General features: G+C 49.3%; 5 protein-coding genes across 5 annotated transcripts; 2 read left to right on the forward strand and 3 right to left on the reverse strand.

Annotated features, from left to right (window-relative positions):
- Positions 1-3,568: 3,568 nt before the first annotated feature.
- PFICI_10549 (uncharacterized protein) lies at positions 3,569-5,569 on the reverse strand (the record flags this gene model as incomplete). Its single annotated transcript, XM_007839130.1, has 2 exons — positions 3,569-5,148; positions 5,209-5,569. The coding sequence occupies 2 exons, from the start codon at positions 5,567-5,569 to the stop codon at positions 3,569-3,571; spliced, it is 1,941 nt and encodes a 646-aa protein (XP_007837321.1).
- An 11,437-nt stretch (positions 5,570-17,006) lies between these two features.
- On the reverse strand, positions 17,007-19,168 carry PFICI_10550 (ATP-dependent RNA helicase SUB2; the record flags this gene model as incomplete). The annotated part of the gene is made up of 5 exons (XM_007839131.1): positions 17,007-17,055; positions 17,111-17,368; positions 17,429-17,789; positions 17,845-18,255; positions 18,946-19,168. The coding sequence occupies 5 exons, from the start codon at positions 19,166-19,168 to the stop codon at positions 17,007-17,009; spliced, it is 1,302 nt and encodes a 433-aa protein (XP_007837322.1).
- Positions 19,169-20,114: 946 nt separating this feature from the next.
- On the reverse strand, positions 20,115-21,995 carry PFICI_10551 (uncharacterized protein; the record flags this gene model as incomplete). The annotated part of the gene is made up of 4 exons (XM_007839132.1): positions 20,115-20,880; positions 20,941-21,742; positions 21,792-21,896; positions 21,953-21,995. 4 exons carry the CDS (start codon positions 21,993-21,995, stop codon positions 20,115-20,117), a joined length of 1,716 nt encoding a protein of 571 aa, XP_007837323.1.
- Positions 21,996-23,088: 1,093 nt separating this feature from the next.
- On the forward strand, positions 23,089-25,013 carry PFICI_10552 (uncharacterized protein; the record flags this gene model as incomplete). The annotated part of the gene is made up of 6 exons (XM_007839133.1): positions 23,089-23,229; positions 23,282-23,477; positions 23,535-23,754; positions 23,810-24,163; positions 24,217-24,590; positions 24,643-25,013. 6 exons carry the CDS (start codon positions 23,089-23,091, stop codon positions 25,011-25,013), a joined length of 1,656 nt encoding a protein of 551 aa, XP_007837324.1.
- A 390-nt stretch (positions 25,014-25,403) lies between these two features.
- PFICI_10553 (uncharacterized protein) lies at positions 25,404-26,565 on the forward strand (the record flags this gene model as incomplete). The annotated part of the gene is made up of 2 exons (XM_007839134.1): positions 25,404-25,484; positions 25,546-26,565. The coding sequence occupies 2 exons, from the start codon at positions 25,404-25,406 to the stop codon at positions 26,563-26,565; spliced, it is 1,101 nt and encodes a 366-aa protein (XP_007837325.1).
- Between the last annotated feature and the right edge of the window lie 267 nt (positions 26,566-26,832).

The following is a 26,832-nucleotide window of genomic DNA, read 5'->3' on the forward strand; positions in this document are numbered from 1 at the left end:
GTATGGCTCACAGAACATGAATGAAAGGAGACACACATGATGCGAGATTGGCATTTCCTTCCCTTGTAGTCGAATCACCATTGAGAATATGATTGATGATCATAATTGGGGCAATGACGTTCTTGTTTGACACGCCGTCCATGCTGCAAGTCTACCTACATTGCTTGACGAGATCAAACCAAAGCAGCAGAAAGCAGTCACGCACCAAGGATTCCTGCAGCAATATCTCTCTCCATCTCTCTCCGGAGTGCAATCAGTCTTTTTTTTTTGTCTATGAGGGTCAAGAATCACAATATGACAAGGGCAGTAACGCACAAAAGTCATCGATACAGGCCCATCGGCCACCCGTTCGATGTATCCAACCAGCATACCCCCAGCACTACCATGCCGACATATCCTAGGACCAACACACGTCTGCAGGTCTTCTGCGAAGAGTGAACCGGCGAGCCGAATCGGGAAGAGAAAGGTGTCGAAAAGAGATTGGACCCGTCGTCACCCGAGCCGCCACACGCAAACAGACCCTTTCGAATTTTGTACATTGTACACACCACAACCCATCCTGATGAAAGTATCCCAATTGACCAAACATTCATGTTTTCTTGGTACACCAAAGTCCTCCAAAGTCGCCAAGGCAAATAAAAAAATAATAAAGTAAAAACAACCTCTTGGCCCCTCCTCCCCTCCTCGGCTACCCACGTACATGAATATCACGATTACGTTTAGAGATTTGAACCCTCCGCACACACACCCCATACCTAATCCGTCTCGCCGGAGAGGGGAGGAGGGGACTTCTCATGCAAATATTTCTCACGCCACATGGCAACATTAGCCCTTACGGGAGAGAGAGAGAGAGAGTTAGATGGAGTCAAAGGGGCGGACATAATCAAGTCATACCATTGATACAAGGTCTTGTTCTGAAATCTTGAAATCCATCTACCTGATTCCAGAGACATTACTTGGACGGGTTCGTGTATTGCATCACCCCGCGTTTGATGTGAGAGGCCTTGGCCTGGCCGAGATCTCGTTTTGAATCAGCATCATCATGAGTCACTTTGATGTATTGTAAGCAGTTTTGTTTCTCATATCATTGCCGTGGCACACGCGACCATGGCATGGTATTGCTGCCTACCAGGGAGGGAGAAAAGTAGAAAGTAAAGTGGTCATGGTCGCTAGCTGCAGACAAAAACTTGAGTCTCGCGAAAAGAAGGGCATCAGCTCAAGAGGCGTAGTGCAATGATGCGTCATTGTTCATGGTATAACCCTGAGTAATTTGTTGCTTTCGAGAACACGTACGTACTGTGACTCGAGGCATGTGATGCCCATGTGATGAGGATGACAAAACTGCAAAAGTTTGTCGAATTAAAAGTACACTTTGCTTGTGAGTTTATCTTGTATTTGTTACCTTTCTCTGACAAGAAGCAATCAGGATGGATGGAATGGACGAGCTGCTACCAAGTCTTGACTTGGCGCTCTTGTAGGTTGAGATACCAATCAATGTCTCTATAGATTGGTGTTTTCATACATGGCCCCAGTAGAGCAGCCCGTCCGTGCATCGCATCTGCCATGTCGTGTATATAGTCCCAATCCTGTCTTGTTGGAGCCCAAAGTGGACTTGCTTTGAAAGGACAAAACAACAGAGACTTACCAGCCATACAACTTGCGATTATTTTGTTTTCTCCCCTGATCTATAAGGGAACCCATTTTTGAAGTTGCCACCTGTCCAGCCATCTATTCAGGTCAATGATACCCAATACCATCATCCCAAAAAGACGAGAGGACACAGCCAACACGGAAGTGGAACTTCGCCTCACTCATGGGATCGTGCAAAAGTCAGAAACCTAGGTAAGCATCTTCCGGCATCCCGGCTGATACGTAGAATGAAAGAGTCGCTCGGGACCACCTATTCATCCATCGTGACCTTTGTCGTCACCGAGTCTTCTGCCTGAGCCCCACCTCGTTCGCCTCTACTTACACAGGCTTGTGGGCGTGTAGAAGGACACAAACCCGACGATGGCTTGTGTGTGAGTAATGATGACAGGATGAATAAAATGAAATGAAACATTACCTGAGCAAAGTATCACTGTGCACATGGTGCTCAATATTGCAGTGAAATTTTTCACCTGTGCACCTGGCCAAACCTGCCTGGCCTGGCGTCGCTGGTGGTGCTCATCATGTGCGTGCTTGATACTTAGCGCTTGCGTTGCCTAAAGTGGCAATCATAAGCCAGCCTGTCGCAGCTGTTTCTATCGACCCGACCGACCGTTTCTTGTGTGTGTTAGGTGTGAGTGGGGGATTAAGGGGGCCGGCCATCCTATCCTGTTGGTTGTAAGCTTCCTTAAACAAGAATCCACCCGCGATGAGTCACCTGGCAAGCAAGCATGGATGTCGGCGCCGGGCCAACGAGGAGATTGATAGTACCTACATACGCATAGGACGTTGTTATCCTGAGGTATCAACGAGGGAAAATCTTGCATCGTTGGCTCATTCCACCCCCTCATCGTCAGTTTCTTGGCGGCGCTCTTCTTCTGTTCCGCTTCGTTTGTGAGATCCACGAAGTCGAAGCAGTTTGCCAAGTGCTCAGATCAGATTGACCAATGAGATCAAACTTTTTCTATTGCCTGAGATTGAATAAAAAACTGCAAGCAAAATGATTAGATAGATTAGCACATTATACTCAAAAGAGAGTCCATCTCGAGACAGAGAATCTGACCCTCTTTATCATAATGTTTCAAGACACGCACTTATCATTTGATTCCCTGGCAAGTCGAGGTTCTTTTTTCTTTTTGGTAACTGTAATGTGTGAGGTTCCCAGCTTTGAAGCCCTTTTCTTTCAGATTATGTACTATCTGCGAGGTTGTGTATGTTTGTCTCAAGCTTTTGGTTCAAGCAAGCTCTCCTCGATCTAGTTTGCGCAACGCCTTTTCAGGTCAGATAGGTGTAATCATGCGCTTTTGTGCTCGTTGCCAAGCGCGTCGTCGGTTGTGTGTTTCCACGGCTCCGGCGACGCAGCTGGTGAAGATTTGATCTCGTCCCGAGGCGTCCAATGACGCCTGGAAAACAACAGAAAAAAAATTAATACTCCGTCTTGATGCGTTGCAGTACCTTGGGTATCCCACGATGTCGAGAAAATGACAAAAAGCAATCGCCTCGCATCGTTCTAGAGTTTTCCACACAAAACTGACCACGAACCTGCATTACCTTTCGATTCCCATCGCCTGGCCAAAATCAAATGTTGTTGTTGTTGTTGCTTTCCACCCCTTCCTGAACACCTGAAAACCACGGTTTTTTTTCGGCCGCCTTGGTCGAGTTGCTTTCTCGCTCATCGTACAACAAAAATCGCCAAACCGCCGCAAACCCAATGCATCGATCCTGAAAATGCGAGAAAGAACGCGCTTTTCATCCGGCCTTGGTCGTCTATTTGACTAGATAGTGCCAAGTTGGTGCAAGCTGCCTTGAAACTCCTGTGTGGCTGTAAAACAAAAGAGACATCCTATTATTGTCACAAAGTATATCTTATAGTCGTGCGGCGGGAGTTTAGAGGCCAGTTGTATGGTTCGCCCGCCTTTTATCATAGAATACCACCCCACATGCCCGGGCCGCCGAGGCCGCCCATGGCAGGGTGAACCGATGGAATGGTGATTGGAAGAATAGATGCATCCGTCGAGTAGCACATGCGCTTCGAACCATACTCGCTGCAGAGCAGACCGCGCACGTTCTCTTGAAGCGGGCACTCCATCGACGTGGGCCGGCTGCGCTTGGAGCCGGCCATGGTATTGACCGCATGGAAAGTGAAAGATGAGTTCTGCAGTTCCTGTAGCGCTCGAGCAGCGTCGGCAGCAGTGTCGTCGTTTTCGCAGCTTGACTTCGCCAGAGGAGTGTCGAGCGACATCTCCATAAGGTCCTTGCCCACCGGGCCGGTGTAGGACTCTGGCGAAGATGTGATGCAGTTCTCTTCATAATCTTCGCGGACCGAGGCAATGGTAGGTCTCATGCTATACCTCTCACTGCACAGCTTCGCAGAGCGGCATCGCGCCTGTACATCCAATTTGGTTGACGGCGCGCTGACCAGCGACGAAGCAGATGAGATTGAGGAAGAGCGTGAGGTACGGGAAGTATCCGAAACCATAGACTCTGGCGAAGAAGCTGTAGAGACTGAATTGGCAAGCGAAGAACGGCGAGCGGGCTGATAGTAGCTGAGTGGCGACGTGGACAGGGTACCGGGCCATCTCTCCGAGTTTTGTGCAGCACTCGCGTGCGCCATGGCGAAACCCATTGAGCCCTTGGCACCAAGCAGGCATGACGAGGTACTCGCAGCAGGAGTACCAAGTCCGCTAGACTGAGGTGTGAGGCGCGGAGTAGGCAGTAAGCCAAGGGCAGGTGCCAGCAGACCTGGTGTGTTGGAAACCTTTGGTGCTGGCTCCATGGTATATGGCACATCATAGCTTCTGGGAGTAGGGGTAGATTCGTTGGATTCGCTTCCGCAGACACGGCTCCGTTCCCGGGTTGCTGAAAGGAGAGAACGAGGCGACATGACACGGAAATCTCCAGTGGTAGATTTGCTCTTGGCCGAGACAATTCCACCAACATTGTCCAGCTCGGGAGTGAGCTGAAGTATAAGATTCTTCCAGTTCTGTACCTCGGCCTCGTGGGAGGGAGAGCTAATGCCACCGGGTGATGGAGGCTGTGATGGAGTATACTTGAGAACAATGTCAGTCCAACGCTGGAAGACATCATCAGTTATATGAAGCTTCCAGTTAACAGCCAACAGGAAAGCCATTTCGTTTTGATTAATTTCCTGGGTTGCGAGACCAGAAATCTTGCTCCAAGCACGCGCAGAGTAGTTGCGATCCTGCAAGTACTTTGAAGCCAAGATCAGGGCGGCCAAGAACATGCGACGCCCGCACTGCAGCGCGCGCCTGGCAAGAACGTCATCGGGCTGCTCCATGGTAAAGTCGTGCTTGGGAACATGCGGCTTGATCAAAACGAGGTAATACAATGCCACCTGCAGGGTAGAGTAGCTGGTGCGGGAGCGGCGCAGCGTTTCTTGAATGAAAGTGCGCAACGGCAGCACAGCTCGCTGACCCAATTCAGCGCGGCTAGGAATAGAAGACAGGGGCCAGATCGCTTCTACGATTTGAGTTGATGAATCTGTATTGTGAGGTTGAGCGGTTGCCGCTGGGCAGTCAGAGAGTCATCGTTTATGCTTACCGACGAGATTATCGACAAAGTTGACCTTGCGATCGCCTTGGCGGACCAAGGTGGGAGGGCATCCGGTCCTGGAAATCGAGCTGGCAGAAGTACGTCTGGGGTTCTGGCGCATATGTTGCGGCACCTGCTGGGCCGATCTTTGAGAATACGACTCGGTCCATTCGGAAGAGCTAAAGCGACTGCGGCAAGCATCCAACGAGTCCGAGGTGTAAGCGGAGATGGAAGTATCGTCGGATTGTTGAGAGGAGGCATCGGAGAAGATCGAGCTCGCAGAGGACGATGCCGTCGAAGCTAGGGAGGTGTTGTAGGGTCCATGGGAGTGGGTGACTGGCAGCGAGTCATCATTGCTGCGCAGCCTCATTTTCGTTTATGTGGTGGGAGAGAAGAGACTATATTAAGTTCTCAATATAAACCTCCAGTCGCCGCCGAATCGAGTCAACCGATAAGCTAATAGATCGTGAATATATTTAGTAGTCGAGATGGTTTCGCAACAGCATACGTGCGCTATTGCAAAACAAGAAAGTCGAGTAAGGAAGTAGGCTCTCTAGCAAAGAACCGACTTTTCACGAAGAATTAGACCGGAGGACGAGACAACGCGGGCGACTGGAGTGATAGTTGTAGAGTTCGCAAGAATCATTGTGTGGCTGTATGTTTCGATTAAAGAAACATGGATTGGGTAACTGGAGTGGAGGCTGCTAGATCAACATTGAGCTATCCGCCTACCAAACCATGTAATGTCGAGGTTGTAAGGTGAATTCGGTTGCGCGTATAATGAATGGTAGATAGGAGTGGAGATTTCTGAAAGTAAAGCTGTCGAATATGGTATTACACAAACTGGAACGGGTTCGGTATGTCGAGTTTTTTTTTGTTTTGCTTTGCTTTGCTAGCGAGGTCGATCGAATGAGTAGTAGTAGTCGGTCGAAGACACTAGGGAGATGTTGTTGCAATGCTTCAAACAGGCAGGCAGCGTCAGAGGGTAGGAAGATTATGCAAGGTACGAGCACTACAACCACCGTGATGCCTGTGAGAGCATATATGCAGCTGGGTGTGAAGGGGAGGAGAGAGGCTCTCTTAAGGGCCGGACTCGACGAGGCGAATCACTGGGCGGAGATGGCCTTTGGGTATGAGTCGTCTGTCGCGTGGTGGCCTGTACCAAGACAAGACAAGACGCAACAGGTAGGGTACCTAGGGGGGGCAAGGCAGGCGAACAAGGCCACACAAACAGGCAGGCAAGGGCCGAAGTCGTGTGAGAGTGGTGTGGCAGGGTACCGGGCCTTTGTTAGCAGGTCAGTCAGTCCCGTCAGTCAGCTCCCAGTCTCGGGGGGGGGATGATGACTATGACTCTTTCCTCCCTCCTGGTAGGTGGCGAAGGCTACCTAACCGACTAATCCCGCTGGGCTTGGTTGGCTGAAGTGGAGTAGGCAAAGTGTCTGCTTTTGGGCTGAGAGTCCCAGGATGGAGCCACAACAGACACGGCCAAGGGGGGGCGGATCCTGACCGATTTCAGGTTGCCAACTGGTCTTTGCTAGGTGTGAAGGGGCGACAACGGAGCTGAGAATAGGCCAAGTGTCTCGCAGGTGTCCACCAGAGAGGAAAAGAGGTAGTGAATGATGACTGATGGCTTGAATTGCTGGAAATGCCCGGAATGACTGACTGAATTGAACTCAGGATTTTGTCACACGCCGTGGCAGCCTGAAATGGTAGCTTTGTGCAAATCAAACCGTGGCAGGTGAACAAAGAAGGACTAGGGACGAGTGAAATGACTGATAATTAGGGAAAAAAGAGGATTGATGTTGGAATCTAGGCAGAACAACACAAACGACGACACGAAAAACCCGAGGAAGTCGCAATGCAATTTCTTCAACGTCGAGGAGAGAATTGGGGGGAAAAGGACTCCTTAAGGCTGATCCTGGCCGTGTGCGGAATTGTTTGTTCTTTGTGTAAAGAAAATAAAAGTGTTGAATGATCGGTCTACCAGTAAAGTAGTAGGTTGTGTCTTGGAAATTGGTACGAACAACGTGGTGATCGACGGCCAAAAAAAGAATATGAGAGGAGATGGTTGGTAATATCTTCCCGCTACTATCTTTGTCGCTGAGAGAACAAATCAATGTCACTACAGACGATATAGAGTTCACAGAGAAGACTCGAGTTGGGCAAACGTAATCAACTCAAAAAAGAGATATGAGATAGATGTAGTAGTAGTCGAATTCAAGCCGCCCAGTAGTAGTAGATGCAAGAGTAGACAGATTTGGGTGAGCATGTAAAATAGACACACGCACACGCCACAACGCTCTTTTCTTAGCACGCACTTTTTTTCGAAGCTGCTTCTGATGATGGATGGGGTGTATATCAAAGAGTAGTCAGATCGAGTTGGGGGGGAAACCTTAAAACCAAAGTAGCGCAAAGAATAACTGTAGTATATCGGAACTCTTTAGCACAACTTTCTTGTCGACAAGTTTGCCGTACTCTAGATCTTAGATTCGAACATGGTGGCGGCGTTGTTCGATTAGAGAGGAGAAACCGGGGGCGACACGGGCTGGGGGGAAGGACATCGGGCGAGTTTTGAATAATCGAGACATCCCATTTTTTTTCTTTCCTTCTTTGCTCTCTTCCTTGTCTGGGCATTGGACACCCAGCTACACACTAGGTATCGGAGTGGACCAGTCAAGTTCTGACGGTCAAATGGGAGGGGGCACCGGCAACAAGCCTGTGGAGGAGGGGGGGGCCAGTCATGATTGGACAAATGGGGATTTTGGTGCGCGTCTTGTCTGTCTGATCACTGGGTGTGAAGGAAGAGAGCTGTGATTTCTCGGGCCACCTAAGCACAAAACTGGACTGGAGCTGGTAAGAGCCAGCTAATTGTGCATACCGACTTTACATTAGCGAACCGGCAGGGGCTCAATCTGACCAACCAGCGACTTGACGGGCTAGGCGGAAATGCAGCCAGCGAACACTGTACATGGTGGTAATGACCAAGCCGTGATTGGACAGACTTGCTTGGGCGAGCTGGTAAAACTGTATCAATGAGAGACTATTCACTGTCCACTTGGCGGTTGGCGTCGACATTTTAGTGCATTTTATGTAAGGTTTCTGGAGGCTGGGGCAGCAGCGCGTACTACCTATGTACACCCACGATATACACAGTACAGCCACTCGGCTTTTCTCATGTTGAACCCCCCATGCATCGTCATCATCAAGTGCATCAAGTCTGTAGTATATACTACCACTGCATGACCACAGTAGTAGTAGTAGTAGCACTTGACATCCAGATGCGGCCTGGTAGCCCCGTCTTTACACACACTGCTGCTGGCCGCTGTGAAGCCATCGTCTATGCTCTTTTACCGCCCAATCTGTTTGGAGTCTTTCCACAGAGCCTCTGACTGCTGGAGTTCGGACAAGATACAGGCAATGTACCCATGTAATGAGAATAGTGCATCGTGCTTGCGCCGCTTATCAAGATGCACCTACCAAACCAAATGCACGGCATCCAAAAAAAGAGAACACTGGCAAGAGCCTCTCTGGTATTATTAGTTTATCCAAACAACAAATACAGATTTTGACAGAACAAATGGAAGGAGGAGGCAGTCGCAAACTCGCCGTACCCCCAATACTCGACATCAATCACACAAACCCCTACATCAAGTGGAACACACACTTGCAACAACCACGCATTTGTTTCTATCTACTATCATCAATGACTGAAAATGACCTTCATTTCATACCGAGAGATGCGGGTTTGGCTCGGCCAGTTGCAGACCTCGCATATACTTTTTTCTATTCAACGCCATGAGGGCCCGGAAATCTCAAGGTTCATAGCACTCCACTCCACACGTGGCTCTGTTTGCAGCCACAGCTAAATTGCATACAAAGCATACCTACTACGTATATCGTATTTCCACCATGCCCTTGTCTGCTACTCTCATGAGACTTGTGAGGGCAGGCAGGTCGCCCAGCAACCTGGCATAGCAAAGTTTGGGTCCATGAATATCTTCACCTTCCACTGAGTCAAGATTTTCGGAGCGGAAGATCAAATCGCGACAATGGCGAGGGCCCGACAGGCGGGAAGCCGGACAGTCATACGGCAGGTCTACTAGCTTAGACGCAGTAATCATGCTCGACATTACCAGTCTTGCCGGTCATTTCAGCGCAACAGCTGATGAGCCCACCTAGCTCCAGACTCATTTACCTCAGCAAATGAAACGATATTGGCTTTGCACCTACCACCATCGGAACATTCACAGTGATAGCAAATTGATGGGTTTCCGATCTTGCCTGGCCTCGATACATCTAGATTCGTGTTGGTTGCGCTCGGCTCCAACTCAATCTCCAAGGTTACTGCACTACAGGGAATGCGCCAAGTACTTGAAATCAACTTTGACTGCATACTACTATTGAGTACACGCACACACGGCACTGACGGTAAGCACCGAACCGTGCTCGTATTGCCGAGACGAGACGAGACGAGACCAAACCAGACCTGGCCACCAAAGTATTCGCAATCGCCATCGACCCCGCGATTTCATTCAACTGCCAGCTGTTCATCTTCCTTGTACCGAGTGAGCAGAGAGGCGATTTACAACGTAGGTATTGCGCTGTGGCTTTGTTTGCCCAGCGCTCCCGAAACTTTGAACAAGGGCACCACGCAAGAATCACGTATTCTTCTAGATTACAATCTCCCATTCGGAAATGTCCCCATCAATGCTTGCCACTGGACCCTGACATTCCTTCCGTTGCGTCGCCTTTCAGTTGAACAAGGGAAGGATGCGAACAAAAATCGTCGATGGGTTTTGAATCACAGCCGGCCTACGTATTCTTTGCGCGCGTCTTCTTCATGTCGACAAAAGCACACAGCCTGGCAGCTGGATTGCGCAGAGTTGCAATATGGAGCCAGCCTCCAACCAGAGCGTCAGGCACTGTTTCGTGGCATGTATGGTCCGTAGGCTGTGATCACCACCTACTGGGTGTACAAGGTAGCGTAGGTACTTGGCCATCTCCGGAGATGGGGTACTCCGCTAGTCGGCGGCGCCTCGGAATTGCGTCAGCTCATCTTAGAAGGCTACATTGTTGCGTGGCTCATCGCTGTATCGGCCGCATACTTGTTACGCAGCACTGACCCAGGCCAGGCCATCCAATTCCCTGAGATTGGCTGTCATTTTACGGGCGGGCGCTGCACGAAAGCATATGCTGCTACAATTCGTCAATGATACACTGCCTCAATACTGGACATCTCCAATGTAGGAATGTGCGCGCGACGGATGCATTCAAACGTGCTTCGCTTCCTGCATCTCTGGTCTATTCTACACGTGCTTGGACACCAAAATAAACCCAAAACGATCAAACGGGAGCCCACAGTAAGAGGGCATCGCCGTGTTTTGAAGATACCAATATGGTATAAATTCCAAGCGGGCGTTTTGCCAGAGCAAAGACCTAAATTTGAACATGATACAGCTCATGGCGATCATGCTGGCCCCGAAATACCTTGGCAACTTGTTTTTCTCGGTTTGCTTGGGGCAACCCAGCATGTCGCACAAAACACGCTGCAATACAAAATGGCGTTCATCAGATTGTGACGAACAGGTTTGCATATTTTGCCTGCCAGGAACGATATTTTGCCCCTCTACAATTCCTTTTCATGAATCATGGTGTCAATCAAGGTACTCGGGGGCCAAAAAAACGTAGCTGTGACGCGACCGACAATCGTATCCTTGATGGAAGAAGTCTCCAGCAGAGAGTGAATGTTCGCGAACATGAGCCACCGAAAAGTCTCTCACGGGAGACAGGCAGGCAAGGCAGGGGCTAGCTGCTTCTTGTTCGCCACAGCCTTCTGATAACACGGTAGTTTGTAGTACTTCTGCCTGTTGAAACTGCGCTCCGTGTCTGTCCAGGTCGCCGCAGCTACCGCAATCAACAACAAAATACCCGCCCTCTCTTTTTGTGGCCGTGGCAACGAATGAGAGGGCGTTTGGGCCTGGACGAATTACAATTATTGCCTCCATGCGGAAGGGATCGTGTTGGAAACAATGCAACAGAATACTTTGCGTGTGGATGTTTTAAAGCATTTGCATTAAGATAAATTAATGAAAGTATAGTTCTTTAGGGAGAGTTCACCAGGTGCAGCAGCCAGCTTCTTGCGCAGACTTGCCAGCGCCCATTGTGTTGTGTTGCACGACAAGCATGATGGGAGGACAATATCCTGGTTGTTACACTTGAACAAAGTCCCCCAAAAGATGGTTTGAATTATTGGTTGTTCGTGCATTAATATCATATTGTTGAGGTCATACAGCCTTTTTTTTAACATTTGGTATCATCATTCATCTCAGCCCAACGGCTTACAGAACTGAAATGCCAATATGTACGGGCATGCATGGCACGCGCCAAAAAGGTCGCTGGTCATGCATCCATTGCAACCCTCAAGCAAAAACATTCGAGGCTACATATTTGAAAATCATCATCATTAGCAACAGTCAATCAATGACATTGAGCTATCTTTGCCATCATTGCCCAAGGCAGATAGAGATATTCTAGAAGTGCGCAATCGCAACAGGGTGAGTCAACATGGTCTCTCCGTCTCGGCCTTGATCTTTTTAGAATCTTCACGAAAGTACTATAGGCCTTGCTCGGGCGAAATCGGAGCGCTACAACAAAACCATTCCTTCAATATACTGTGTACCCAGTGACGCATTTTCGGGGCGAGGGATCATACATGGCAAAACGACGCAATATGGCGTTCTCCGTAGATAGGAAAGGTCTAATGGGGCCTTGCTGCCCAAAAAGGGTGCTGATGCAAAATTGTCTTGTCATAGGTTATGACTGGATTTGTTCTCTTTCCCTCGCCGAATGCGTTTCTTACGATTGTGGCATGACAAACACGTCTTTGCTCACGGGACATTTCTGACAAGAGGAGATGGAAAAATCTCAAAAGCAAACATGACTGAACTGCACGTCATCAGGACAAAGAAAGGAAAAATGAGCCACTCGGCATCCTTCCAGAGAGAGCCCATCTGAACTTGTCCCGTCTGGTCTTTTTTAGATAGGATCTAGTTCTATACGATTTAGAGTCGTCTGGACCCATCGTATGGTGTATCTTGGGGTTGTGGCTACCTCTAATTGTCTTTGCCGCGCGGGTCCGCACTCTTTGGACTGACCAAGCTGGCTGACTATACGCCCGCGCTAAAGGGAAACGAGCTGAACAGAGGCCCAGAAGTGGCGATTATTTGTCTTTGAGCCGATAGATCACAAGACCCTTTTCCCAACTCTCGTAATGTCCAGTCGACTGCCTAGGCCGTGGCCTGGTCAATCTGGGGAACGGGGGAGAAAAAAGGACTCCATCTTGAAGCGCTCTGGTTGCCTCTACGGTGACATATTTGAAAGGGCTGCGGTCTCAACCGAGCAGGCATAGGCAGAATAGCGCGGATAGATGAAAGAAGGTAGAATCTAGATTCCCAGACTGCTGCATGTTTCTCGTCGCACTCGCCGGCGCGCACCAGGGGGGGAAGAGGGAGGGGGTCATTTCCATTCCTCCTCTCTCCAACCCCACACTAACCCGAGCCCCGAAGCCAAGGAAACTGGACAGTCATCCAAAAAAGACTACAGAGTACTGCCACCTTGCCAAAGCATGGACATAACACACACACACGCACGCACACAACACTGCCCCCTTCAAGCCAATGAGGCCGCTTGACACATTGCGGTAAGCATGAGTAAAAGAAGATAGCAGACTGGCCAGCCGCAATGGTAAACTGAGCGGGGTGACTTTCTTTCTTTGACCATCGGCTTTTTTCCATAGGGAATCCTACCAATACAGCCAACTTTCAATTTGGTGTGGGAGGTTAGGACAAGCCCGAGACAGAATTGCGTATGCAGTGTCACTTTTTGTTTTCAATATCATTTCGATATAATCATTTGCAAATAGGCCTCCAGCACCAAAGGTCCACACGAAAGAATAAGAGAAGGAGAAACGAGAAAGCCCCAGCCCAGTAGGCGCAGTCACTATAGAAAATCTATTTTGCAAGACAGACGATTTGACCTCTTGGCCCGCCCCCCTCCCCGGACTCCGGTGAAGCATAACAAACCGCGGCCCGCGACGATCGTGGTTCAGTACTTGAAATATGAACTACTACTGATCTGAAAAGATACTGCCCACTCTAGCACTGCCCTTTTCAAAGCGTACACATGACCACAAGGCGCCTTGCCATTTAGTCTTCTTTGCTTTTCTTCGGACCCTCGCACGAGGCAGAACAAGTCCATACGTGAAATCATGTCTTTTTTTTGGGATCCAAGCCGTGGCAAGAAGGGGGAGTGAGGGGGAGGGAAAGGGAGGCTTGCATCACACGATGGCCGGCGCCCCGGCTGTTCCTTGATGACAAACATGGTCTCTTTTCCCCCACCTCTCTCTCTTCTCTCTGGCCGTCTCGTCTACCAACGGAGTATCACGGTTGGGGTCGGCCAGCGTCAGCTCACGTTTTCTTTTGCTTTGCCGCGGGGTCCCTCCCCTTTCGGTTCATTTGATTACATACATAGTGTGTTCAAACATGGTGACTTGGGGGGATAGCGGGACTTTGAGGATACTCATGGCCCGCTGGCTGGCTTACATGATGACAAGAGGACTGACTAAACATCCTTCCTACGGCGAGATCCTCTAGAGATCCCATCCAAATGGGGGGAGTTAGTCTCAAAAGTACGTATAAGGCCTTTGATCACGCTCGAGCGGAATGCCCATAGCAGCAGCAGAAGCAGCTAGATGAAATCGCCCGAAAGCCAAAAGAACCCGCAATGTGATCCTAGTGGTCACTAATGAGTGCATTGCAAACAGGCATGGTGATCCTTCTGCTTTTTCTCTAAACAGACTGCCCCTCTATGTACGTAGGTGTGTATGTCTATGTGTGTGTAAGTGCTCGCCAAAAAACTGTGCCACGATGAATCGCGGGGATTCATCCTTTCGGATCGCGTTTGACCCAGCTATCAATCCCCTCCCCAATAGGCAACCAAGTGCAGATTCAGCGCAGAGACTTTTTGCCATGGAGTAATAAACCCTGATATTTTTCTTCCTTGTGACATCAAGAATCCATTTGCCATATCGAGCGTGTCATATCAATCCACAAAAGGAAGCATCAACACAGATCTTTCTAGAAGCCGTGCCTAAAAGCTTAAAATCATGATTAGGCAGAGTTGAGATTTGCATGATCCTTCTGGGCGACGATTCGGATCCCACTACATGTACGTACACTGACTTGCGAGGTTTCATTTTTTAAGCTCTAAACTGTATTGCAACCTCGTCGTCCCTCCATTCTTTGCTTTTACCCCCCTCCTCCAAATCTGACAGGATCTGTGTTGGTGGGTTGCAGGACTAGGCAGCAGCAGCAGCAGCAGCGGGCAGGCAGATCTCCCCAGTTTCATAGTAATATCAAAGAAATATGCAAGGAAATGGAAGGAAGATACCCACACAAACTGTCAAAAAAAGAAAAAAAGCATTTAACATTTTCCGTATCGGCAAAATGGTAGGCTATATCTGTCGAGCCTCGCATAAACAGATAAGTATCCTTTTTTTTTCTTTCTTATTGCTTTGAGCACTTTTCGCTTTCGAGGCAGATCTTCAAGAGGGCTGAAAGTGCGGCGCCCGCCCCATGTGTGTGTATGCGGGTGAGATTGATAAACCACGCCGAAAAAACACGGCCCCCAAACAATATGTACAGAATATGGCCCGTAATGAAACCTTGTGATTATCATATATTGTGGGGGAGACGGGGGGGAAAAAGCTTTACACCATTGCATCGAAAAGCAGAGATCGATTATTGATAATGCCATCTAGTCTCCATGTCAGCTGACTTTGGTATAAGTGCTGACATTGCAATTTTCCTGCAGCCGGCTTACTTTTGTAAGAGCTCGGCACCTACTACAACGAGCACCCATGTTTGGACCGGTATTTACTTTATTAGTACATATCACAAAATAAACAAATTGTCTGAAAATCACATGCAAACATAAAATTAGGTAAGCGTGGCCGTTCTGTCCTTTCACGACATGATGACAAGGCTGTCAGTGTTGTTGGCAATCATCCGAGCCTCGCCTTCTGTGTCTCCATCAAACATACTAGGTGTTGGGCCCCAAGGCTTTAAGAAGGATATCTGTTGAGAGCCTCGAGGCCATGGTTAGCCTTGTCACGCCCGGCTTGAGTCAAGGGCAGTTAATTCTCTATGCCTTCCAAGAATTCAGAATTGAGGATCGTGATGATGCTTTTGTGGCCACAAGACATTTGTAATTGCTTCTGGCGTGTACGACCATGTCAAGATATCTAGATGCGCTGTGCGTATTCATCAAATGGGGAAGAGCCAGCTATATGATCTCATAGCCTCGTTCATATCGGTCTTGTCTTGTCTTTTTCAAAGAACTGTCTTAGCCAAACAGGTAAACAGATAATTCTGGGAAGAATCAAGCAGAGATCAAACGGGCAATAAATGAACCAGTAGTAAACGAATATCAAGAATCAAAACAGACAGAGCAACTGCAAACCAAAATAAAACTTCAATATTGTAGTACCCAAAATGCCACTTCCAAGTGGCAAAGGAGGTATCAGCCCCAAAGGTACCTTCTTCCTCCTCGTCCCGGTCACCATCCAGGATGGATCACGGGTGTGGCTATCTGTCCCTGAGACCTCTGGTCTGGTGCCGGAGAGCATAAATAGACTGTTTGATCTGCCTTGGTTCAAAATCGGATGACAAGGCAGCGCAAAAAACTGCAAAAAGAGGGCTTCTTTGAAATCCCAATATTTGGGGATGCCCGTCCCGATTTCCAACTGGTGATTATGAAATCAAAACCCAAATCTTCTACCTCAATGACTGTTACCAATCCTTGGTACCTTTGATCACTGGACCGTAATGACGAGATCGCTTGTTGGTTGAGCAGGCTCCAGACTGCTGCCTCTCGGTGACAGGCAGAACTCTTTGGTATGGCTGTTATCCGCCACCACAGTGCCATGCGATTCTGTTCAATGAGTCAGTATCTGGGCAGTCAAGGTAATATTCGGATGACGTCTGATCAAGTGTACACTCAACGGCTGGGCGACTCACCTTGCTAGATTGATAGCTTACTCAAGTCGGACATGAACATGATGCCCGAATCTGGCATCGATTGTGTTTTGGGACTGGATTTTGAGTCATGGGTACGTCTTTCCAGGATGTGGCCTCTGCCTTCGGTCGAGCTTGACTTTTAAATTCATTCAACTGACCAAATTTGGTTCGTGCCTCCTGACTACAGGATGACGCAGAGTTGCCGTATTCTGGAATGCTATTATCTTGTTTGAATGATCCAACTCGAATCACAACTGCAAAACTATGACTAGGCTTCTGTAGAGGAGTTCCGGAAAACACAAAAGCCCTGAACGCCGGGTGCGGCAATCAAACATGCAACACCTGAGCTGAATTTGTTCTCATGCGTCAACAGTGTCGGGAGATTTAAATGTATGCATTCCATCCTTCGCGTGCGTGAAAATGGCGATACTTGTTCTGAGTTTGAGCTATATGAGACGAACATAGACAGGCTGCAGAAAGCACAAGAAGACACAATGTAAACTCGTCAGTGCGGATGAAGCTGTTTCGCAAGACCATAAGCACCAGTAGCGCGGCATCAAAGTCGTCTTATTTCGTCCTACTTCGCCAAATATTCATGCCTCGAAGCAAGACTAGACATACAGAAACTGATTTCCCAACCCAAGTTGCTTTTGTGAAAATTTGATTTTGTCATAGGCATCTCCTCCAAACCCTAAATCAAGCAAATGCAAAGCTGCTTACTTCGCTGCACCCCTAAGCTGCCATGTAAGTGGAAGCATCAACACCCTCCTTGGGGAATTCGCTAAAAACACACATTAGCATCATGGTAATAAGACAGGGTAAATTACAAAACCTACGGAAGTGCAACCTCGAAACGCTTCTCGATTGCCTTGAGTACCTCCTGATCTTGCTCACTGCTCACGAATGAGATGGCGAGACCCTTGGTACCGAAACGGCCAGCACGACCGACACGGTGGAGGTACGAGTCAGCATCGGCAGACAAGTCGTAGTTGATGGCAAGGTTGATGCGCTCGATATCAATACCACGTCCGAAAACGTCGGTAGCGACACAAATACGCTTGTTGAAGTCCTTGAACTCCTTGTAGCGTTTGATACTGAAATCGGGGTTTAGCTCGTTGATCTCCCAATTTTGAAATGTTGTCATCAGGACTTACCGCTCTTCTTGGCTCACACCAGAGTGGACAGCAATGGACGGGAAGTTGCATTCGCGCAGTAGCTTGTCAAGCTCTGTTGCACGCAGAGTGCTCTTGACGAAGATGATGACCTGGTTGAACTGAAGCTCGTCAAGAAGCTCGTTGAGCTTGCGGTTCTTTTCCTTCTCGTCTAGCTTGATGTAGTATTGCTGCAGACCGTGCAGCGTCAACTTGGTATCCTCGTCGACATAGTGCTCAGTTGGGTTCTGCATGAATTTCTTGCAGATGGGCTTGACCTCTTCGGACAGGGTGGCGCTGAACATCATGACCTGCTTCTGCGTAGGGGTGGCACGGAAGATCTCCTGCACGTCGCGGCGCATGTCTTTCGAATACCCATTAGTCTCGACAACCTGCAAAGTTGTAAGAGCGCAACTCACCAATCTGATCCAACATCTTGTCACACTCATCGAGTACGAAAATGCGGACACTTCCCAGGCGCAGGTGCTTGTCCCTGATAAGGGCTTGCAGACGACCCGGGGTACCGACAATGATGTGCGGGTGAGTCTCCTTGTTCTTCAAGATCTCGGCATCCTTGACAATGGGAGTACCACCGTAGAAGACACCGGTCTTGATGTTGGGCATGTACTTGCTGAAACGGTTGTACTCGTTGCGGATCTGGAAAGCCAGCTCTCGAGTGTGGCACATGACCAGGACGGAGCATTCGCCGGCAACAGGTTCGACTTGCTGCAGAGTAGTCAAGACGAAGACGGCCGTCTTACCAAGACCCGACTTGGCTTGACAGATGATATCACCACCAAGAAGGGCTTGGGGAATACAGGTTTGCTGAACTGTAGATAGCGATCGTATGTCAGATAAAGATTCCCATAAGTGAATTAAGCGGTGGTTATGAACGGAGAGGGGCATGGACAAGGTCCGCCCATCATCGCAGCATTGTCGTATCCGAATATCATGAGAGCCGAGCATTCGTCTTGTTCCTATTGCCTCCATCGGCAGGCGCAGATAGGCGCCACGAAATTGATGGGCGCTGATCGCGTAATGGACGCGACATGGCTATTTCACAACCAACGACGGATACCTGCTTGCAAGGTGCTTTGACCATGATCAAGCAACCAGTACTTGGTAATATACACAGGAGGTATCTCGTCGCTGGGACTGAATGCCACAAGGTCGCAGCTGAAGCGCTGTACTCTTGACAGGCAGCATGTCGAAAGATGCCCGCGCAAGGCAAGATTTCTTTCCAGCTGGTTTGTTCCCCCCACATCGACCAACTCTTGTGCTTGGCAACAGACCAGCACCACCCCCAGATAATCCGGAAGGGGATGCGCTGGGCTGCGGCAATCAGCCTGATCCCGCGCCGACGATTGATTCCCACCGACTCTTTTTGACTCTGGCTTTCTTTTTTGGATTTGATTTGCTTGCGAGATGGACGGACGCTTGAAATAGGAGGGAGGGATAGATGGATAGACATAGAACTTGACCGATGTGTGTTCTAAACGTGACAGTATTGGTAGACTAACCCTCCGAAGGATGCTCGAAACCGCAGTCGGTGATAGCGCGGAGAATCTCAGGTTTCAAGAGGAAGTCGCGGAATCCAGTGGAGTGGATGCCGACGTAGGAGCCCTTCTTGTCGACATTGTTGCCGGCGGCGGCCGCATCGGCCTTCTTGCCGTTGGCGGGGGCGGCGTCATTGGGAGCCAACTCCTCGTCGGAGTAATCGATGAGATCCTCTTCGGCAGACATGTTGAACAGGTGTTGTGGTTGAGATTAGAAGTAGAATGCGAGGTCAGTTCACGTCGAGATGAGTCAGTTCACTCGGGTGCGCTGTACGAGCGGGCGATGAGGAGTTGAGCACGGAAGGGAAAAAAAGAAAAACCAAGATGGTAAGAGGCGCGCAATTGATGGAAAAAAGAACAAGAGTCGAGTCGTGGCAGCCTCTGCTGGAATGACCTTGTTTGATGGACAATTGAGGTCGAGGCTGGAGAATGCGGGTGGGCGGGCGGATGAATCTGACGGGGTTGAGCTTTGGCTGAGCTGGGCGCTGGAAGCTGGCCTGAAAACTGCGGGACCCAGTAAAAAGCCAGTGGGCAGTGGGCACAGCACGGAACCAAGCAGAAGCAGTGGCCAGGTCCCCGTCAAGCCCCGACGCCCTGGCCACTTTTAGTGTGTATTCGAGGACACCAGCCACAACAAGGCAACCAAACAACCAACCAACCAGCCCAGTAATGGTGAAAAAGGCAGCCAACAAGCAGGCACACAATCACTGCAGAGGCTCCAGCGGTTGTTGTTAGCGTTTGCGCCTCATCCAACCAAGCAATCTAGGCAGGCCAGTTTCGCGTTAGTAGTGAGGCGCAAACCGAGCAATCAGATTCTCTCATCAGTGCTCTCTCTGGAGTCTTGCCGGCTCTGGACCAAAGGTCCTAAGACGCACGGGCCAACAAATTCCGGACAGGCCAAATGCATGTTTCCTGTTCCCCAGATTTTTCTTTTCTGTTCTTGGCAGTAGTACGTACGTATTCCATAGGGCAGGACAAAGGGCATGTGTAAATCTACGATCGACTTTTAGTCAGCGGTCGTTGTAGATAGGTCAGCCAGGAAAACGAATCAGATTGAGCACGTTGAGCAGCCTTTCTCTGGGATTATGGGGTGCCTACAATTACACTCTGATATCATAGCTAGGTCCTAATTACTATTCCGTTCTCTTGTCTAGATACTCCCGCCACACTCTGCCCAAATCAGCAGGCATGATGGGTGAGAACATATTCCCCAGCCAACCCTTCTGGCGATGCGCTGAAAGCCCAGTCTCATCTAAGAGCTTATCTGCGTATGGAACGCTGTCAAAGGCAGCAAAGTTTCCAAGTTCACCATTTGAGAGATAGCGCCGCTTGTTCCAGGCAATCATGTGAGCAATGTCCTTCTCCCTCTCCGCTACAGAGGGCAGCTTGAAGGCCTTGTCCCAGTACGCCACTGCCCATATGGCCTGTGTTTCGGCTGCAAATAATTTCGCTCCAGCGACAATGTGGTTCATGAAGAGAATAGAGTCATCGTGTACAGGGGCCATCGTGTGATACAGTCGGTAGGGCGTTCGATCGTCGTGCTTATGGTAGTGCTTGGGGGGTTTTCTGAGCATGACGAACCGACGAAGGACCAGTTCGTCTGCGTCGCCAACGAGCTTCTCCCACTTGGCTGTTTCCTCCTGCGGTTCGATAGTTTTTGGGAAGGGTAATCCTAGTGCTCTGAGTGTATCGTGATCAAACATGTCGAGTCCATCCCTCCAGCCAGTTCCACATAGGATCGCGTCGCACGGGAAATGTGTACCGTCCTCATCATTGAGGTATAGTTCATTCCCACTCAAAAGCTTCACGTCACCACGGTGAACATTGACTTTATCCGCGACAAGAGGAAAGAAGTCGTTAAAATGGCAGCCTCCCGCGGTGCCGTTCTGCCAGATGATCCTTGGAGGTGTTAGTAATTGCTGCACTGAAGATAGACAGCAACAAGCAGAATGAACTTACTCGTTGTCATACTCAAGTTTTTCGAAACCTTTGTCGCTCTTCCTCTCTCTATAGCCGGCGTATTTTCTGACTGTGTTGTCTAGAGCGGAGAATATCTTGCTTACGAGCTTTGCGCCGAGTCTGGTACTATGGAGAAGCCATGTCCACCATGATTGATTGGGGATAAGGTAGCACGGCTGCAGCGATGCCATGATTCTTGCCTGCGACGCTTCAACTCCATTTTTATATGGCGTAGGCAGATCGATGGGCGCAAGGGCTGCAGGGCCAAGTGAACCATTACCGGTTTTACGAATGATCCATGATACAGTTTTGCCTGCCTTGACTGCCTCATACACCATATCTGCAGCTGACTTTCCTGCGCCCAGGACGGAAACGTGTTGGATAGATTTGTTTTGGACGACGTCAGACTGGCCGAAGTCAATTGAGTGGACGAGCTTTCCTCCGAAGTTTTCCTGGCCCGGGAATTCAGGCATATTGGGAACCGAAGATTGGCCATTCGCCATCATGACTCTTGAGCAGACCATTGTGCGCCGTGACTTGGTTTTCGTATCAATACACTCGAAACTCCATCGGCCATCGATCTTCTTGATGGACTCTACTTGGGTGTTGAATTGTATTCTATCCCGGAGTCTCAATCCGGCGTGGCTCATGTTGTCGACATAATCTTCAAGATACTTTGTTGTATACTTTGCGCGGAATAAATCGTACATGGAGTCCTCGGCCGGAGGCTTCTCCATGGGCATGTCAGAGAACTCTGCAACGCCATGTGTCCACTGCGACCAGAAGCTGGGATAAATACGTCCTTATAGAATTTAGCAAAGCATCGAACATGGAGCTCTCTAATCTCTTACGCTCGCTCCATACCCCTCCGACGCAATAATCGCGCTCCAGAATTGCTAGCTGTGTCTCTGGATGAGCTTGAAGCAGTCGTTGAGCTGCAACGATACCAGTCAGACCTTAAGAAATTCATTAATGATGCCCGCTTTACAACACGACAAAATAGATGACAAACCTGCGCCTACGACGATGACGTCGAAGCTGGCCACATCCTCCATGTGTGGCACACTACCAAGATGTCTACGCTGCGCGTGAGAAGGATGGGTTTGGGCCACAATAGCTCAAACATGTGAGTACTGAGTAGCAGCTGCAATATGTATGTTGCCCTGCCTAGGCTAATATTGTCGTTCGAATCCTTGCCATAGGCTGGATGACTTGCAGGATGGATCGCAATTGCGACGCGGTAGCCCTGCTACTCACGTCGTCTTTGGCGAGGCACAGACAATCAACTCGGCAACATTCCAGTATGTGGAGGCGATCGCGGAGCTCCGGAAATTGACCAATCCAGTCTGCCTTGACATTTTCATCGACGGAATGCGTAACTCATTCTGGGTCTGATGCGCGAAGCAGGGAGCCTCACGTACGTGCTGCATGTCTTCAAGTCACTACACACAGAATTGGAGCACGAGGTGGAGCGGCTGGAGGGCATCTTTGGCAAGGCGAATCAGGAAATTCGCTCAATGTTGACGCTGTCGAAGATGTGACACGAGTTAATTTTTCGTTTCTGCTTCTCGCACCAACCATTACCACTCTGCATGTATGCGTAACCAAAGCACGCAGGTTGGTCGTTGGCTGCAGACTGGCAGGCAGCATGTTGATTGCTGAGTGCAGGCTGTGTGTTGGCTGCAGGTGGTTCACTAGAATGCAACAACGTTGAGGGGGATCTTGACTGCAACAAAAAGTGAGACAGGCAACAATCTCACCGAAAACATCGCCCACTAATTTCCCATTTTTCCCCCCTTCATATCAATTAAATTATAGGTGAGCTTATCGCACATAGTTACATGATTGTCAGCCCTTGTAGCTATCTCCTGGGGTAATAGACCGGTCGATCTTTGATATATGTTTCGGGATTTCAAAAGCCGTGTAGTGCTTGCATGTAATGGCACTGTGCACGCCTTGCTTGTTTTCATAACTCCCGAGAGGTAACATAACGGGATTTCAAATTGCGGTCGAGAGCAGAACAGACAGGGTACTTCATCAAGTCTCAACCAATGCGACTTGCAGGGCGCGAGGACTTTACATGCGCCTTTGCCCCCATGTGCCGTACGCTGAGAACAACACGACATACCACCCCTCCCTCATAGGATCATGTCCAAGGGCGTCGCTGCAAAAGATGGCCATGCTGACCCGCTCGACAGCATCGAGGAGAGCGAGTATCCAGGTGGCCTGAAACTAAGAGCAATTATCGTTGCACTTGTGCTCAGCATTTTCCTCGCGTCTTTAGATACCGTATATTCGTCTCGATCTGGTTTCTGTTTTCATATACGCTAACCTTGGTCAGACCATCATCACCACTGCGATTCCATCCATTACTAGTGACTTTAACAGTCTCGAGGATGTGGGCTGGTATGGCTCTGCCATGTTCTTTCCACTGGCGGCCACGCAATCTGTCTGGGGTAAAGCATACAAGTACTTTCCAGTGAAGCATGTCTTCCTCTTGGGAATTTTCATTTTCGAAGTTGGCAGTCTAATATGTGGTGAGCGTTCCATCGGCAAGTTCTACATCAGTTGCATAGCATGCTAATGGAACCAAGCACTTGCACCAAACAGCAATGCCTTCATCGCCGGGCGGGCAGTCACGGGCACGGGGTGTGCCAGTGTGTTTGCAGGCTGCTTCATCATCATTTCTCTGTCCTCCAGACCTCGAATTAGACCTGCAATGACCAGTTCCCTCTCGGCCACTTTCGCAGTTGCGTCCGTGGTTGGGCCCTTGATAGGAGGCGCATTCACGCAAAAAGTGACTTGGCGCTGGTGGTAAGAGATTCTTGTCCTATCGCATGTACATACAGACCGATTGATTCTCGTACAGTTTCTACATTAACTTGCCATGTGGATTTGTCGCAGCTGTAGCTATGCTTTTTGCCTTCAAAGCTCCGAAGGCTGCGGCGCCAACACCGGCGCCTTTGAAGGAAAAACTACTGCAGATGGACATCCCTGGTGCAGTCCTCATATGCGCAACTATTCTCTGCTTCACGCTCGTATTGCGATGGGCAGGCGTAGAAAAGGCCTGGGGCGACTCCGATGTCGTGGGCACTTTGGTCGCGACACCGATTTTTCTGATCCTTTTCGGCCTTGACCAGTGGTTACAAAGAGACCGTGCGCTCATTATGCCGAGTTTCATGAAGAACCGGGTTCTGGTTGTAGGTGCTGTTTTTGAATTTTTGTGAGTGTTGCTCAGTTCATAACGAAGCTGACGACTAATTCGTTTTCTCTCAGCATTGCGGGTTGCTTCAACCTGAGTCTCTTCTACCTTCCCATTTATTTCCAGGCAGTTCGAGGCGTATCAGTAATTTCATCTGGTGTCCGACTTATTCCGGTCATTCTGGGCTTGACTATCACGCAGATTGTCATCGGTGGCCTCATAGCTGCCACAGGCATTCATAACCCGTTTCTGATCCTGGGGCCTGCGATAGCGGCTGTTGGGTCGGGTCTCTTCATGCTACTTGATGATCAATCCAGAACAGGTCAATGGATCGGAATCCAGATCGTGCTTGGTGTGGGGGTTGGATTATGTCTTACCATACCGTTGATGTTATCGCAAGTCGTTGTCGATGCGAAAGATGTGTCAACGGCCACGCCTATTATTATCTGTGAGTTTGCCTCCTGTCACACAATCGTCAGGTTTGCTAAAATTATTTCCAGTTGCGCAATCAATGGGCAGCGCTTTCTTACTTCCCACAGCACAAGCAGTTTTCCAGAACGAGCTCATGAAGTCTCTGCGTCAATTTACCCCAGGCATTGATCCTTTGGTGGTTTTGGCCGCGGTTGCAAATAGCGAGGCGATCTCGAATTTACCTAGCGCGAGCATTGGAGGTGTTGTTCAGAGCTACATCAGTGCACTTCGTTATACTTTTGCGATTGGAATTCCGTTCGCTGGAGTGGCGTTGTTAGTCAGTTTGTTCATGCCATGGTTCAAATATCATAACGCAGCCAACAAGCCAACCGACAACACAGCCCTGAGCCAGGAAGAAAATGGTAATTTTCCCAACGGAGAAGACAAGGAAACTTCCTAATGGAACAAATCTACCGTTTAAGTGTCATTCATATCTAGAAATAATCAATACAATAGAACTGTAATACTCTGATAAATATGTATAAGTAAAGCCACAGTTGGACTGGGAATCGTTTCTCCTAGCCTTCTTGTGTATCATAAGCATGTCATAACCATTTTTCCCGATCATCGTATGTGATGTGATGTAATGTGACACCTCCTACATGCTGCTATCGAGTCTCGGAGGAACCTCTGCCCCGTACCACTGAGCGTAAACCGAGGGGGGAAAGAAGGGCAGAAGTATTTAAGTGGACTTTCTTCTCCTTCAACTCGACGTTGAGTGGTAACCCCTCCCCACTTCTCTGGTACGTTTGCTATTCTTTTCAAAATACTCTTCAGCTTCCCATCGACTATGGCATCCATGTCCCACAATCAGCGCCTTGCCGCCTGGCAAGACCTAACACAAAGTCCAAGAGATCCGGAACTTGTGAAGGTTCGATCACATAACTCGTTCTCTGCTATACATTGCAGTAGAAATCTGACAGTCGTTATAGCTTCTTGCCAGCAGTGGCCCTTGGCCTGATCCTCCCTTCACAGACATACCACAGTGCCGCGGAATTTCGGACTACGCCGATGGCTTGCTTACAAAAGCACTCGGATCGCCTCCAACTGGCCTACAGGAGGAGGTCCGTTCCATTTCGACGAGTGATGGATACACCTCGACCGCTCTATTGACACGGCCTGTACCAGGCTCCGAACCTGGGCCACTCATTGTGCTGTTTCATCCGGGAGGTTTCTTTCTCGGGAGCCCTACTAAATTGACCATGTATGCTCGTCCACTCGCGAAATTGTTTGACGCTTCAGTTCTCTGTCCTGCATACCGTTTCGGACCAGAGCACGCATTTCCGACTGGCATCGAGGATGCGTGGCAGACACTGCAATGGGCCGCAGCTCACGCCTCAGAGCTCGGCGCAGACCCTGCCAGAGGATTTCTTGTAGGCGGTATCTCTAGTGGTGCCAACTTTGCAGTCGTGCTCACGCGGCGGGCTGTGGAGGTTGAACTCCAGCCTCCAGTCACGGGTACATGGGCCCCAATCTTCATGGGCTTGAAGGAAGAGGATGCGGTGCCTAGTGATTATAAGAAGTTTTGGAAGAGTCATGAGCAACATCGCGACGCGCTCGTCATTGATGAGAACAAAGAGGCAACCATGTGGGACTATTATAAACCCCAGGCCACGTCTCCCTTGTTCAATCCTCTAGCATCACCTTTCGAGAAAATCAACACGATGCCCAAGATCTTCCTCCAGGTTGCAGGTCATGATATTTTCCGCGACGACGGACTCATCCTTGCATATGCACTTCAGGATCATGGTGTCGAGGTGAAGTTGGAGGTGTACCCAGGAGTATGTCATTCGTTCTGGGTATTCGCACCAGGCCTCACTCTTTCAAAGAAATTCGTGAAAGACATCGTGGAGGGTTTTGCTTGGCTGTTGGGCGCGAGCACAGAGAGCCTTGGTCAGGGCTGGGAAACGGCGATGGCAATGCCTACCATTCAACTTGAAGATACTACTTAGGCCGAAAGCAGTTTTGAGTCTGGGTATAGCGGCACTGCATTATTCGGGGTTTCATATCTTCTTGTGTCCCTTGCCCGTTTTCATTTGACACCATATTTGCCAATCGCTATTGGAGGACACAAGCAACAAGTTGGTTGAGATTTGGGATCTCCAGAAGTATTATGATGATCAGAAGTATAGCTTCACCGTCAGATTGATCAAAATCAAGAATATCTTTCGCACAGTGCAACATTTTTGAAACAGGCGTAATTCGACAAAGACTGGCCA

The sequence above is a fragment of the Pestalotiopsis fici genome, assembly GCF_000516985.1.
Source record: "Pestalotiopsis fici W106-1 unplaced genomic scaffold PFICI_Scf_7, whole genome shotgun sequence".
NCBI lineage: Eukaryota > Fungi > Ascomycota > Sordariomycetes > Amphisphaeriales > Sporocadaceae > Pestalotiopsis > Pestalotiopsis fici.